The sequence below is a fragment of the Microcaecilia unicolor genome, chromosome 2, assembly GCF_901765095.1.
Source record: "Microcaecilia unicolor chromosome 2, aMicUni1.1, whole genome shotgun sequence".
NCBI lineage: Eukaryota > Metazoa > Chordata > Amphibia > Gymnophiona > Siphonopidae > Microcaecilia > Microcaecilia unicolor.
The window spans coordinates 208,401,593-208,416,070 of record NC_044032.1 but is presented as its reverse complement, the minus strand read 5'-3'; the positions used below and the strand labels follow the sequence as shown (position 1 = coordinate 208,416,070).

The 14,478-nt window shown below is 42.3% G+C and overlaps 1 protein-coding gene across 1 annotated transcript in view; it reads right to left on the bottom strand.

Moving 5' to 3' along the window:
• Positions 1-14,478, bottom strand: part of NTRK2 (neurotrophic receptor tyrosine kinase 2) — a 498,274-nt gene that overhangs the window by 68,836 nt on the left and 414,960 nt on the right. The window contains exons 15-16 of the mRNA XM_030193669.1: positions 10,098-10,270; positions 3,665-3,899 (exon numbers count right to left, since the gene is read on the bottom strand). Of these exons, the coding sequence (XP_030049529.1) occupies positions 3,665-3,899; positions 10,098-10,270 (408 nt within the window). The remainder of the gene's footprint in view (positions 1-3,664; positions 3,900-10,097; positions 10,271-14,478) is intronic.

The window sequence follows — 14,478 nt, the reverse complement described above, 5'->3', positions numbered from 1 at the left end:
CATTTAAGTACCAGTTTATGTACATCTCAAACTCAGATAGCCTTTCTAAAATGACCGCCATTATCTGTTGTGTTATGACAATTTTGTTTTCATTTGTTGGGGTTTTGGAGTTGAGTGGGATGAAGTGAACGAAATTTAATTTGCTTTTCTATAACAGTGTTAAGACATAAAGCTAATGATGCAGAAGTAGAGGTTAGATTCTGAATCATCCTAAAATTACCAACTGTAATAGAAAGCAAGCTCGTTATTCTGGAATCCAGTCTAGGTTTTCCAACCTGTAGCTTGTAGATCACAGAGGAGCCTACAGAGGGAGAGGCTCCGGCAATAGAAAGGCTATAAGCTCAGTATAGTAGCCTAATAGAGATACTGAGGTGATTTTACTGCCATTACCCTGCAAGATAACACTTCCAAAACCTATCCTGCCGACCACACAGACAGTCTGATTTTCAAGATGTCCAAAAGCAGTATACATGAGCTAAATTTGCATGCATGGAGTCTCCAATCTATGCAACAGTATATCATGTATATTCATAACACTGTAGATATTAGTAAAACTGAACTGGCTAAGGAGTCATTAGGAGGAGTTTGGGAAGCTCTGCTGCTATAGACCCCCAAAGTTGAGAGGGCTGCTGGTTCAAGGTGTCCCTGCAAAACTCTTTGTCCTCTAGGAAACTTGTCTTTGAGTTACCAAGACTGTAGCTATCTGAATGTGGTTCGCTAGAGAGGGTCTAAAACAAAAAGCTGCCATAGGTCCATTTCTACATCCTGTTCCAACTGGTAATGATTGTGGTTTCTCAAGGATGCTAGATTATCTGTTTGCCAGCTGAAGAAAGTCCACGATAGTTTTTACTGCATATATACTGATCTATGAAAAGCAAGCTGTGCTGTTTTGCTTTGCTGAGTTCTGAATGAAGTTCTTATTACCAGAGTATGTTCTTCTGGACTGATTCCTTCTACCGTGCCAGTCTCCCTATCCCTCTTATATACTATTGTGTCCAGTTCAGTTAGTTTGAATAAGTGCACTATGTGTGGGTAATTTTATAAGACAGTTCCCACAAGTAAATCATGGTTTATATGTGGGGAAATAGCTGCTATAATAAAATTACACGGGTGTATTTAGGCATACAAGTAAATAAGAACATAAGATAGCCATATTGGGTCAGACCAATGGTCCATCTAGCCCAGTATCCTGCTTCCAACAGTAGCCAACCCAAATAGTAACACATTCCATGTTACCAATCCCAGGACAAACAGTGGCTTCCCCATGTTTATTTCAATAGCCGACTATGGACTTTTTCTCCAGGAATGTGTCCAACCCTTTTTTTAAATACAGATACACTAACCACTGTTACCACATCTTCCGGCAACACGTCCAGAGTTTAACTATACTCTGAGGGAAGAAAATATTTCCACCTGTTTTTAAAGTAGCACCATGTAACTTCTTTGAATGTCCTCTAGTCTTTGTACTTTTAAAAATGTTTAAAAAAATCAATTTACATATACTTGCTCTACACCACTAAGGATGTTTAGACATCTGTCATATCCTCCCTCAGCCATCTCTTTTCCAAGCTGAAGACCCCTAGCCTCCTTTAGCCTTTCCTCATATGGGAGGAGTAACAGGAGTGCTTTATTGAGGACTGTGAATAGGCATTTTTGCAGGCAAGTTTGGGTGCAGCAGGAGTGGAATTGCAAGGTGCAACCAAACTCTATGAAATAAGTACATAGCTGACCATAGTATAGGCAGAAAAATTACACCTGTTCCAGAGCAGGTGCATCTGTGCACGACTGAGAATTATTCTGACAGCCATATTATAAAGGCAAAAATACATGTGTATGTATGTGACCATTTTGGGAAAGGAGATTACGGGCTTCTTTTACAAAGCCACTCTAGTGATTCCCTGTGCGGCAAATGAGAGGAAGTCATTCAGTTCTTATGGGCTTTCTTTCATTTGCCACATGGAGATCGCTAGTGTGGCTATTCAGTTCCTATGGCTTCCTTTCATGGCCATGTGGGAATCGCTAGTATGCTTTATTCAGTCCTTATGGGCTTCCTCCCACTTGCCATGCAAGAATCGCTAGCGCATCTTTATTCAGTTCCTATGGGCTTCCACTCATTTGCTATGCAGGAATCGCTAGCATGGCTTTATTCAGTTCCTATGGGATTGCTCTCATTTGCCATGTGGGAATTGCTAGCGTGGCTTTATTCAGTTCCTATGGGATTGCTCTCATTTGCCACGTGGGAATTGCTAGCGTGGCTTTGTGAAAGAAGCCTTAAAGTAGCAGATCCAAAATGTTAAGAATGGCTGAAATTTATTTTTTCAAATAAAGGGAATGGAGATTGGGACTGTTGTATTATAGATTGTTTGCTCTAATATAATTCATTAAAATTTCATTTTTGTTTCCAGAGACTTCATTCACTTTACCCCAAAGATGGTCACATATGTGCATGCTGCCAGTTGTCTTTATTAAAACAATATGCTCTTTAGATGCCTTGTTATAAAATTATCCTTATAGCAGCAAACTTTTAGCTTTGTTCCTGGTTTATAAGTTGGTTAGAATCCATCTACCTTCTTTAGCCATGAATTATTTTCTTATTAATGGTTTTGATTCAGCCCCATTAAGTGGGCTGATTATTAATAAAGAGGTTTATTTCTTTATTTCTCAATCTCTCTTCTTTATAATGTGATTTTTCTTGTTGCCTTATTCACGTTTTCCTTAATTTATCTTTATTGTAAATCATGACATTAAAAAAAAAAAGAATCTATCAGTCCTGTCTCTGTCTACACACATGTGAAATGATTTACATATATATAATGAGGCCGATATTCAGAAGGATATGGCTGCTAAAATGGCACATAGGTGACTATCCAGTGCTGAATATTGCCGGTTAGCAGCTTATAGAGAGCTGGTTATATCATGCAATATAACAGGCTATCTGCTAGTTTTAAAATTCAGACCAGCCAAGTTTGGCGGCCATATCTGGCTGCCACAATAGGTGGAATAACTTTGGCCAGTATGACTTTAACCGGCCAGCGCTGCATATCAGCTTGGCTGGTTAAAGTCAGAAAGCCAAAGTTAAACCAGATATTCAATGCTGGTCATCGGGTTCAGCGCGGACCGCGGGGGACAGCCTGGCTATCTCCCACAGTCTGAAAATCAGGCGGAATGTGCCATTTTGATTGTTTCCTCTGTCTTATCAATGAATTATCTATCTGTAATATTGCCTTTACCTCTCACAGTGATTAACTGCATACAGCTCTTTTCAGATCTATATATAAAACATTGGATGCCATAAACAGTCGTAAACTTAAAACTAGATATACTGTGAGTTTTCCCCCAGTTTGCATCTATGGGAAAAATGCTCAGTACATCTAGCCTTTATTTGGAAAAATGGAAACCAAGACATACCCTCCAGTACAAAAAGTTCACTGGTAAAAAAAACATTTAGCAAACTCAACATGAATGCAGTCCTTTCTGAGTAGCAAACAGACCAGTTAAGGCTCTGACCTCAAAAGACAAGTTGCTCATAATAGTACAGAGAAAAATCTCAATCAACAAAGCGCCTTAACATTTATTTTGATAAACAGGAAAAAAAAAGAAAAGAAAGATGCCATCAAGAAAAGAAAAGTGGCATAAATGAATTGGATTCAGCTATATCACTTACCCTGTAGTAATCTGTGCTGTACACATCTCTTGACATCCCGAAATCCCCGATCTTCACCAGCAAGTTCTCTCCAACCAAACAATTTCTGGTGGCCAGATCACGGTGGACAAAGTGCTGGGATGCCAGGTATACCATTCCAGCTGCAATCTGCTGGGCGATGTGTAACATCTGGGATTGGGTCAGCTCTGCTGGACGGTTGCCTTCTGCCATCAGCACCGCATCTGGTCCATGCGCTCTGCATTTAACAGAAAATAAAACAAGTCAGGAGGCAGTCCCTCACTAGCTGGCAGATAAAAGGGAAATGGTTTTGACAAGGGTTCCCCTTCCTTGTCCTCTTTTGAAGTGTTACTGCTGCAGGACAAGCTACAGAGAAAAGATTAGAGGATAGAAAGACAATAGGAAAAAGCACAACTCCTGCCAGCTTTTCCAACTGTACTTGTGTTTAAATGGCTTTACAATTCCTATGTAAGTGAGAGATCAAAGACTCATGTTTTATCATTTTCAGGACCTTCCCTAAGGGGATGTCACCCAAAAAGAGATTAACAGCTGTGTTGAATTGTGCAGGGGTTTTGCAATGGGAGCAATTGCCCAGTGTCAGGCCCATACAATTGCAAGGTGTAATACTGACATGAAACCAGTTTTCTGGGGGAAGGGCAGGCTGCCATCAGATAGTTAAAATTACAATCCTAAACTGCAAGTCTGATGTTCACCAAAAGGTGGAAAAGAGGAGTAGCCTACTGGTTAGTGACCTGACCTGATAACCTGGAGAACTGGGTTCAATTCCCACTGCAGCTCCTTATGACTCTGGGCAATCACTTAACTCCATTACCCCTAATACAAAATATGCATCCATATATAATATGTAAACTGCTTTGATTGTAATCCCAGAAAGGGGCTATATCAAATCTTATCCCCTTCTCTCAAAGGTAGAGGCTAATCAGTTGAGATTATTTCCTACAAATTCACTGAACCATAGTTAAAAATGGACAAATTCCTTAACACTGGGAATGTTTACACTTTTCTCATCTTTAGAGCTTGAATTATTACTATTGGCAATTATCAACCCAGAATTCCAGACAAAGGGCAAATACCTTCACAAATTGAGTAATCTGCTCATTGAATTTTACTCATAATTTGGGGCTTTGTTTTTATATGCAATTCAGAGCAATACGTTCAATCTCGGAGATGGTTGAAGTGTTGATGGTTGGCGCTACTGCTCACACAATTTCACACTTGTGCTAATTCATCTGCTTTTGGGGTTTAGTCCAAGATTAGGAGCAAAGGAAAGGTGAATTAGAACATAAAGGGGCCCTTTTCTGCTATTTTTCTGCAATTCACAAGTGTCAGGAAATGTCTCCATGATTGCTTAGAAAGGAATGCTGATATTAGTTAAGTTTAAAAGGCTGTAAATAATCTCTAGCACTATTTCTCAGCCCAGTCCTCGGGTTACACCCAGTCCTCGGGGTACACCCTGCCAGTCATTGTGGTAAATGAATATGCATGGGGTAGATTTGCATACTTCAGAGGCAGTGCATACATATCTATTTCATGCATATTCATTGTGGATATCCTGAAAACCAGACTGGCTGTGTGTCCCAAAGCCTGGGCTAAGAACCACTGGCCTAAAAATGCCCTTAGCTTTACAGGATTTCAATGCACAAAACATATCATGCAACATTCAGAATGGTACATCAATTTATTGATCAGTGGTTTTGAACACATGCTCACATGTGATCAAGTCTGTTAATCTAAATTCAAAAGCATTAACCAGTCTCTTTTTAAGAACTTCATTAGTGAATACAAATGAAATATATTTACATATACCAACTGAGGGGGTCACTATTCATACCTATTTAACTGACTGGAAATGGCTCATGGCCGGTTAAATCACCTGCTCAGGACAAGCTGCTAATTTTCAGTCCCACTTAACCGGTTAGTGCTGCTGAAAATAACTGGTTAGCGCCAATCTATTTTGAAGGCATCCTGGGAGCAGAGTTGGCACATGGCTGGTTAAGTGCCGATATTCAGCACTTAACCAGCCAGGTTAATTGCATAAATAGTACAGCATAAAAGTCAGTCCTGTCTTTATGCATTTGCCGGCTCCGGAAACCTGGAAATTCAATGCTGGTGCCTGAACATGGCCAGGCATTGAATTTCAGGATTTAACACTGAGCGGCACTCAGCAAAGTTCTGATCACTGCCGGATGAATACTGGGACCTAAATTTATAGACCAGAGTATGCAGATATATCATATGTACATTCATTAAGAATATTTTGAAAATCAAAATAGCAAATGAGTTTCTGGATCTGAATAATGGTGTTAGATAAAGTAACATAGAGGGGCATAATCGAATGGGGGCGCCCATCTCTAAGGGCGCCCGTCTCTAAGGATGGCCCCGTAAAGGGGCAGGGCACCCGGTATTATCGAAACAAGATGGACGTCCATCTTTCGTTTCGATAATACAGTCGGGGATGCCCAAATCTCAACATTTAGGTCGACTTTAGAGATGGTCAACATAAATGTTGAGATAGCCGACCTTAGAGATGGGCGACCTCGGTTTTCGACAGAAAGCAGTTGAGGACGCCCAAAATCAGTTTTCGATTATGCCGATTTGGGTGCCCTTAGGAGAAGGATGCCCATCTCCCGATTTGTGCCGGAAGATGGGAGCCCTTCTCCTTCGAAAATAAGCTGGATAGTAACATAGTAAATGAATGGTCCATCCAGTCTGCCCAACAAGATAAACTCATTTTACATGGTATGTGCTACTTTAAATGTATACCCAAGTTTGATTTGTCTCTGTCTTTCTCAGGGCACAGACTGTAAAAGTCTGCCCAGCACTGTTCCTGTCCTAAAAGTTCTGAAGCTAACGTCGAAGCCCCTTAAAATTTATACTCCAGCCCATTCATATCTATTCAGCCATGATCATGGCGCAGACTGTAGAAGTCCGCCCGGCATTGGTTTTACTCTCCCATTACCGGCGTCAACACCCAATCTCCGCTAAGATTCCATAAATCCATTCCTTCTAAACAGGATTCCTTTGTGTTTATCCCACGCATGTTTGAATTCCATTACCGTTTTCATCTCCACCACCTCCCGAGATGAAAACAGAATCTCTGTAAACATAAGTGAAAACAATAAAGTGCTTAAAGCAGTCACTTTGTCTGTCACTGTTTAATAGACATGAATTTGAACTGAAATAAGGAAAGGACAAAGGTCAGCAGGATGACCAATGAAATCTGAGTTTATTCAACATGGGATTTATATTCAACAGGGTTTAAGTGGACAAGAGAAGCTCCTGCCCACTTAAACTCTACTCAGTGGGCCGTCCCCAGATATTCAGTGGCACTGAATTGCACAATGCCACTGAATAGCCCCTCTGACTGCCACAGCACTCTATAGCAGGGGCGTAGCCAGACTTCGGCGGGAGGGGGGTCCAGAGCCCGAGGTGAGGGGGCACATTTTAGCCCCCCCTGGTGCTGCCAACCCCCCGCCATTGCTAACCCCCCCCCCCCACCATTGCCAACCCCCTCTCCCGCCGCCGCCTACCTTTGCTGGCGGGGGAACCCATCCCCTGCCAGCTGAGCCGAGGTCCTCGTCTTCCCAATCCCGCGCAAGGCTTTGTTCTAGTCTGATATCCTGCACGTTGTACATGCAGGATGTCAGACTCACAGAAACAGAACGAAGCCTTGCGCGGGATTGGGAGGAAGAGGACCTTGGCTCGGCTGGCGGGGGTTGGGGTCCCCCGCCAGCAACGGTAGGTGGCGGGGGTCGTCGGGTCGTCGGTAGGTGGGTCCAGGGGCAAATCTACGGGGGCCCAGGCCCCAGTGGCCCCATACTGGCTACACCCCTGCTCTATGGTTGTTCCAGGTGGAGCTAGATTATGTGCCAGTGCCCCCATAGCTAAAGCAGGCAGATAGGACTTATTCATGATAAGCTGTGTTTTCACAGTCATGGGGACAGGTGCTATTTAATGTTAGGTGTGGTTTATAAAGTAGTGCTAAGTGAATTTTTTTATGCACTGATTTTTTCGGTTTTATATATAGAATCTAGTCCTTCATGCTAATTCTATAACTCCTACCCTAGCTGAGATAATATTTAACCATCTCTCTGACCTCAAGTGCAATTTCCTTTAGTCATCTTACTTTCTAACTCCTCTTACTCTCTTACCTATCTATATGTTCCATCTTTGCTTATGCCCTTCACTGTCAATTAAAATGTTCTATTACGTATGTATTGTGTTGACATTGTAAGTAGTATACTATGCCATACTTTGTATTGTTATTTGAATATTTTTACTGCTATAATTGTCTATTGCTCATGTTTGATTTATTCTTACTGTACACCTCGAGTGAATTCCTTCAAAAAGGCGGTAAATAAATCCTAATAAATAAATAAATAAATAAATAAATAAATAAATAATATATACATGTCTGCTTTGTTTTCCCTGTTTATATCCCTTATTTCCCCAATGTGTCTGATTCCCTAATTTCAGCAGTTTCCACTTTAGCATTAGCATCCTTTCTCCCAAATAATTTTACCTTGCTGAGCTTTCAAAATAGTGTTCAGTTTCTGAAATATAGACATGCTCTAACAGGCATAAGCTTATCTTGCCTTGTGATACTCTGGGTAAACTTTCCTTGGATGTCCTTGGGTGGCGCTGCAGGGTAAGGAATGTAGGCATTTTACAGACCATGTACAACTAATTGCTTATCCACACCACCACCAATTATGAAAAATCTGAGAAGGAACAAAAGCTCAGGATGGGTGCCAGGACTTTAATGCTGCAAAACAAAGAATTCAACTGTTGCAAGGTTATTTTGCCAGTTTGATTCAAGTTGGCATCCATGGAGAAAGATTTTACTTCATTTAAAAAAGATGCAAGGATGGGTTCCTGCTGCCATGGAGGTTCTCTTTGATACATTAAACAAACATGACGAAGCAGAACTCTTATATTTACGCTTCCATGGAGGAAAAGAAGGCTTAAAATATGAAGGAAGAAAGCAAGTGTAAAAATATAAGGGGAATGGACATCCCATGTTTTGTTTTGCCCCTTCAAATCATTCCCTTAAGGGTTCAGTTGGTGTAAATCCTCATGCCCAAAATTGGGTGCGGAACCCAACACTAAGTGCTATTCTATAAAAAGTGCCCAATTTGGAACGCCGTTTACAGAATAACACATACATATTTTCAAAGCACTTAGCCTTCCAAAGTTCCATAGGTTTCTATGGAACTTTGGAAGGCTAAGTGCTTTGAAAATATGCCATGCTTGCATTATTTTTGGTGCCCAAATATGGGCACTATTTACAGAATTCAGGGGCTCTTTTACAAAGCAGTGGTAACCCAATGTGGGCTTACTGCTCGCTCTTTCAGGACTACTGCTGGCCCAACGTGGCCATCGGTGGTAGCCCCGCCCTGAGCGCGTGCCATTTCCGGGGAAATGGCTTGCACAGCAATAACCCAGCAGTAACCAGGCATCACTGCGCGCTGCCCTGCCTGGTTACTGCTGAGTTAGCGTGGAAGCCCTTATCCCCATCTCAATATGTGGCGGTAAGGGCTCCCCATCGCATGGCCATGCGGTAAGAGTTCTCATACCGCATGGCCATGTGTGCCTGGGGTCTTTTTACCCGCTGCTGTAAAAAGGGCCCTGGCACGCAGGAAAAATGGCCCCCGCCACCAGCACAGGGCCCTTTTTCCCGCAGCTTGGTAAAAGGACCCCCGAGTCCTTAGAGTCTTCATGTCACTGTTTGTGCCCTTCATGCCTCTTCTGATGCCATCAGGTGTTCATACCAGTCTTTGGGACCCTTTTACAATTCTGCAGCACAGCTACTTCGGCTTTGTCGTGCACCAAATCTTGACTACTGCCAGGCTACCCCAGGAGCCTGGCAGTAATTCCCACCCCCAGCATGCATCTTTTCCAATGCGACAAAAATATTTTTTATTTTTGTAGCTCTGGGGTTACCTGGCGGTAATCAAGCAGCATTGGGCTCCCACCTGGAAATGGCCACATGCCAATCCTTGTGATTAGTAAAGAGTCAGTCTTTTCTTGGGGGGGGGGGGGGGGGAGTGAAAACAACCTTTCTACTGGTGCGGTAAAAGGTTGCACAGCAAATCCACACACCGACACCACTGCAGGCGCCTTTTTACTACATTTTGGTAAAAGGCATTTTATGTTTTGTAGTCCTGTCTGGCAAATGCCTGCCAGTAAGTTTTAAGCTAGTTTCATTGAAAATGGACAGGTAACTCTACTGTCAGCATGCAAAGTTGTTTGTCTCATTGAGTTTCACAGAAATTAATGAAACAAGTAAAATGAACTATTCAGAATCTGAAAATGAACTGGCTGGATGATTGATCTGAAAAACAATGAAACCTAAATTTTGTACCCTCAACAGATTTGCACTTATAAGCTAATATTTTGTTGTTAAACTTCCTACCTCAGGAATTTGTTGAGATCACCATGTTTCATGTACTCAAACACCATGATGAGTGGATCCCCTTCTACACAAACTCCATAGAACTTCACGATGTGTTCATGTTGCAGGTTGGTCAATAACTCTGCCTCTCGATGGAAATCTTTGCGAGCATTGTCACTGGCGTCCTTCAGTGTCTGTGAACAGAGAAGATAAATATTTTAAGGAAATCTACAGTTTCTTTATACGCAGAAATATTTTTCAAATATATATTGTAAAAAGTATCAGACTTGACATAATTTTAAAAATTCCTCAACAGCCATTCCTCTGATATCAGCATGTTCAGAGCAGTATAAAAATGACCCCATAGAGAATTCATAGTGTATGTGATTTCATTTGTGACCACATAGTCCTAAACAGCTTAAAATTGAAGTTAAGGACACTGGAGGGTAAGTGACGTATTCAAGTTTGCAGGATAAGTAGGGGATATGAGAGATGAACGAAGGCCTCTAGATCTGTAGCTATATTCTTTAACCCCCAAACTTTTCTGATCACATAGACTTAGGGATAGATTTACAAACCTGGATTAGCATGCATAATTTCATAAAGCCACTTTCACATCTATATGAGAGTGCAATGTTTATTTTAGAAGTGCCATTTGTATTTGGCACGTTAACAAAATAGATGTCTATCATGCACAGACATCCAAGTCCTGATTTTACAAACCTGAGATATGGATGTTTAAAACTGAATAACGCCCAAATGCAGAAGAAGGCATGATATGGGCATGTTCTGGGTGGGACTAAAGCGGGATAAAAAAATAGATGCTTATTCCCTATTTCAGAAGAGGAATGAATGTCTGTGTCTAAAAGGATTTTTATTTGACTTGTTACCTGGGATGTTCAGGTTTCAAAAAAGGGTTCCTATTGAGCAGTGCAGTACTGGGGGGATTAGGGGAAGTTACTTCCTTTAACCCGCAGTGGTCGGTGTTCCCTCTGAAAGCCAAACTGGCAAAGGATACACACAGGGCCGCTTTTACCAATGGACAAAAGGGGCAGCTACTCCGGGTCCCTGCATAAAGGAGGCCCATCTGCCCATTGGTGAATTTTGCCCAGAGTTTTAAATCTGCTTTCTCTCTCTTCTCTCCCTTTCCCAATTCCTTCCCCCTGCTGCCACTACCATCACCATTACTGCCTTGCCCTCTCTTTTCCTTCCCTCTCCCCTCAGTCTTCCCTATCTCTCTTCCATTACCAGCAGTTGCAGCGATTAGAACAGGCTGCTTCCAGCTGGCGTCGGAGCTTTCTTTCTGCAGGGTCCCGCCTATTCTGATGCAACTTCCTGCTCCCATGTAGGCAGAGCCGTGCAGACAGAAAGCTCCAATGCCAGCTGGAAGCAGCCTGTTCTTGTCACTGCTGCTGCCCCTTAGTTGGTTAAGTTTATAGCAGCCATAAAAACCCTTGGATATTCAATGTCGGTCATTGGAAATGGCTCAGCATTGATTATTCGGGCTCAATGCCGACCACTGGAGTTACCTGGCTTGCCTTCTCTACTGCAACTTCCTGTTTTGATGCTGAACAGGAAGTTGCAGTAGAGAGTGTAGGACACGGCAGGAGGAAAGGTCACAGAAGCAGCCTTTTACTGAGAATCACTGCCAGCTGCAGGATCCTGTATGTGAGACCTGCGGGGAGGAAGATGGGAAGGGAGGAAAGGATTTTTTACTGCAGTAAAAAGTTTTGTTCCCGCATCTGTGGTGATTGTCAGTGAAACGGCGCCCTCTGAAGGCTGGCGCCCCCCTGCCATGCTTACTGGGTTGTGCCAGCCCTGGCATGGCCATTAACAGAGAAAATAGAAAATGCTGCCATTTTATCCCTGCAGTAAAAATAGCCTTTACTCATGGGAATGACCCACATAAGAACATGTTGAGGCCACTTTTTACTGCAGTTTGGCAAAAGGGCCCCATGAGGTGTTTTTTCTTTTCTTTTTTTTTTTTAGAATGTTGAATGTTTGGAGCCAGATTTACAAAGGCTTTTCTTAATCTATGGGAACATTTATTTATTTATTCAAATATATATATTGTTCCTGATTAAAAATATAGGGCCCAATATTCAAAAGGGTTTAACTGGGCAGGAGAGGCTGATGTAGCCATCCGGCAATATTCAGTGGGTAGTGCTGATGAATATTGCCTTTCATAGCCTAAGCTCCACCCCCAGGTTAGTGCCAGAGCAGCCTGGGGGGTGGAGCTTGTGCAAAGACGGAACTGAACCAGCTAGCGGCAATATTCAGTTCACTAACTGGCGAAGTAAGCACATAAAGTGAGGACAGCAAAAAGGCTATCATAACTTTATACGTGAGCTAACTGGGCACTGGTCTGAATATCGGCTGATGCCTGGTTAATTTCCAGGTGACCACATATACCCAGATATTCAATGCTGGAGCCCAGAGATGGCTTAGTGCTGAACACCCAGGATTAATTCAGCCTGCAGCTATAAGTGGCTTACAAACCACAGACTGCCATGGGCTGAATATCTACCTCACAGTGAATGAATACTTTATAGCTCTTGGAGAAAAGACCTCCTTATAAGCTGTCCCTTATTCCATGACATGTACAATTAATAGTGCTATACAAATAATTAATAAGTAATGGTGGTATTAGTAGCAATAATTTAATCAAGAAGCATAGGTGTCAGAATGGGGTGGCCATAGCCCCACCAAAATTTTGAACCAAACCCAGCTCACCAGCTACAGTGGACCAGGCAGTGGCAGGACAGGAATGGTGCACCCTTATCTCTTCATTCTTCTGCTGCTGCTGCTGTTGCTGCTGCCACCCTCCCGCATCTCCTCTAGAAGTGAAGAGCACAGTGGATTCATCACGGCATGGGGTCTAGAAAAACAGGCCTGCACTCATGTCCTGTTCCAGCTCTCCTAAGACAAAATCCTGCATTGTAGGGGCTGCAGGACACAACAGCGTATGAGCACAGGCTTGTTCTTCTAGACCCTGTGCCAGTGCTAGATCTAGGCCTGGTAAGAGAAAGGGAAAAGGGAGTGATGCTGTGTATGGAGAAAGAGGGAGGGGTGGGGAAGGGGAGATGCTGGACTATTAGGGGCAGGGGTAATGAGGGAAAGGGAAATGCTGGCTGGTTGGGGGAGGGTAGGGAGAGAAAAGGTCATGATCCCCACATGGAAGAAAAAAAAATGAATTTAAAATCAGAGGTGAGAGCTATCATGGGGGGGGGGGGGGGGTCTGGGTAAAACTTGGGGTGGAACTTGGCCTCACCAACCAAAGAACATGCCACTGCTGCTGGGAAAAAGTTAATTAAAACCTGCTCCATGTTGAAAGGTGAGAAAAGTGTCCACTGTCATTTCAAACCTTATTTCACCACAGCCAGGCCTGAAACATTAATTTATACTTCTTTTCATCACTCTTTTAACATTTTTGACTACAGACTAGTACTTCACATGGTGTGGCGCGCTAGTCTCAAAATAAAGTAGGTTCTCTATACCCAGCCCAATCAGATAGTACAAAATAGCACATTCATGTAACATGCCAAATTTGGACCTCATTTCTTTTGAATGGGCTACTTTATTAATGCAGATGCACTTCAAGCACCCACCAAAGACATTACTTTGGAAGAACAAATATATTAATGCTGCAGGATATTGCTACCTTCCATTCCCTCAGTAAGATGATCTGGCAATTGTAACGCAAACAATAAGTAATGGTGATGCCAGCTGAGACAGTAATGCTCAGTATGTAGAGGATACGTTAAGTAGCAGGTCACAGAACCCGCTCATCTCTCCAGAGCAAAACCCATTAACAGAACAAAATCAGAAGTAGGTCAGTGTGTGTACAGAGCACAGATCACTCTTTCAATCAGTGCATGTAGCATAACATTTTGGGGAAGTCCAAAAACAACAGAACTCCTTTGAGTGCTTCGACTTGGGAGGTAAGGGTTATACAGTCCTATCTTCCTGTTTGGAGGGGGGGGGGGGGGGTCAAACCCTTACGTGCAACTCCTTTCCCCATTCATGTATCACTAGCTTTTTCCTAAATAATGTACTTCTTATTTTGTCTCTTGTTGTCCGTCTTCTCTATTTCTCACCTTTCTTATAAAGTTAAATTCTTGTTCAGAAATGGAAAATAAAACAGCACAGGAGGTTTGTATGTTTTCCCTACCAAAGATTTGTGTTTTATTAAAGAACACATGTCTGAACAACACAACTGCATAAGATGCTAACATCTCTCTCTCTCTCTCTCTCTCTCTATATATATATATATATACTGTATATATATATACAAAACAAAACCTTGACTGCTGTCAATTTTACTTTGAAAATGCTTCAGAGTGAAAGAACCAGTATATAATGGGGTAAACAAGATCTGTAGGCATAAAACTCTAGAGAATGT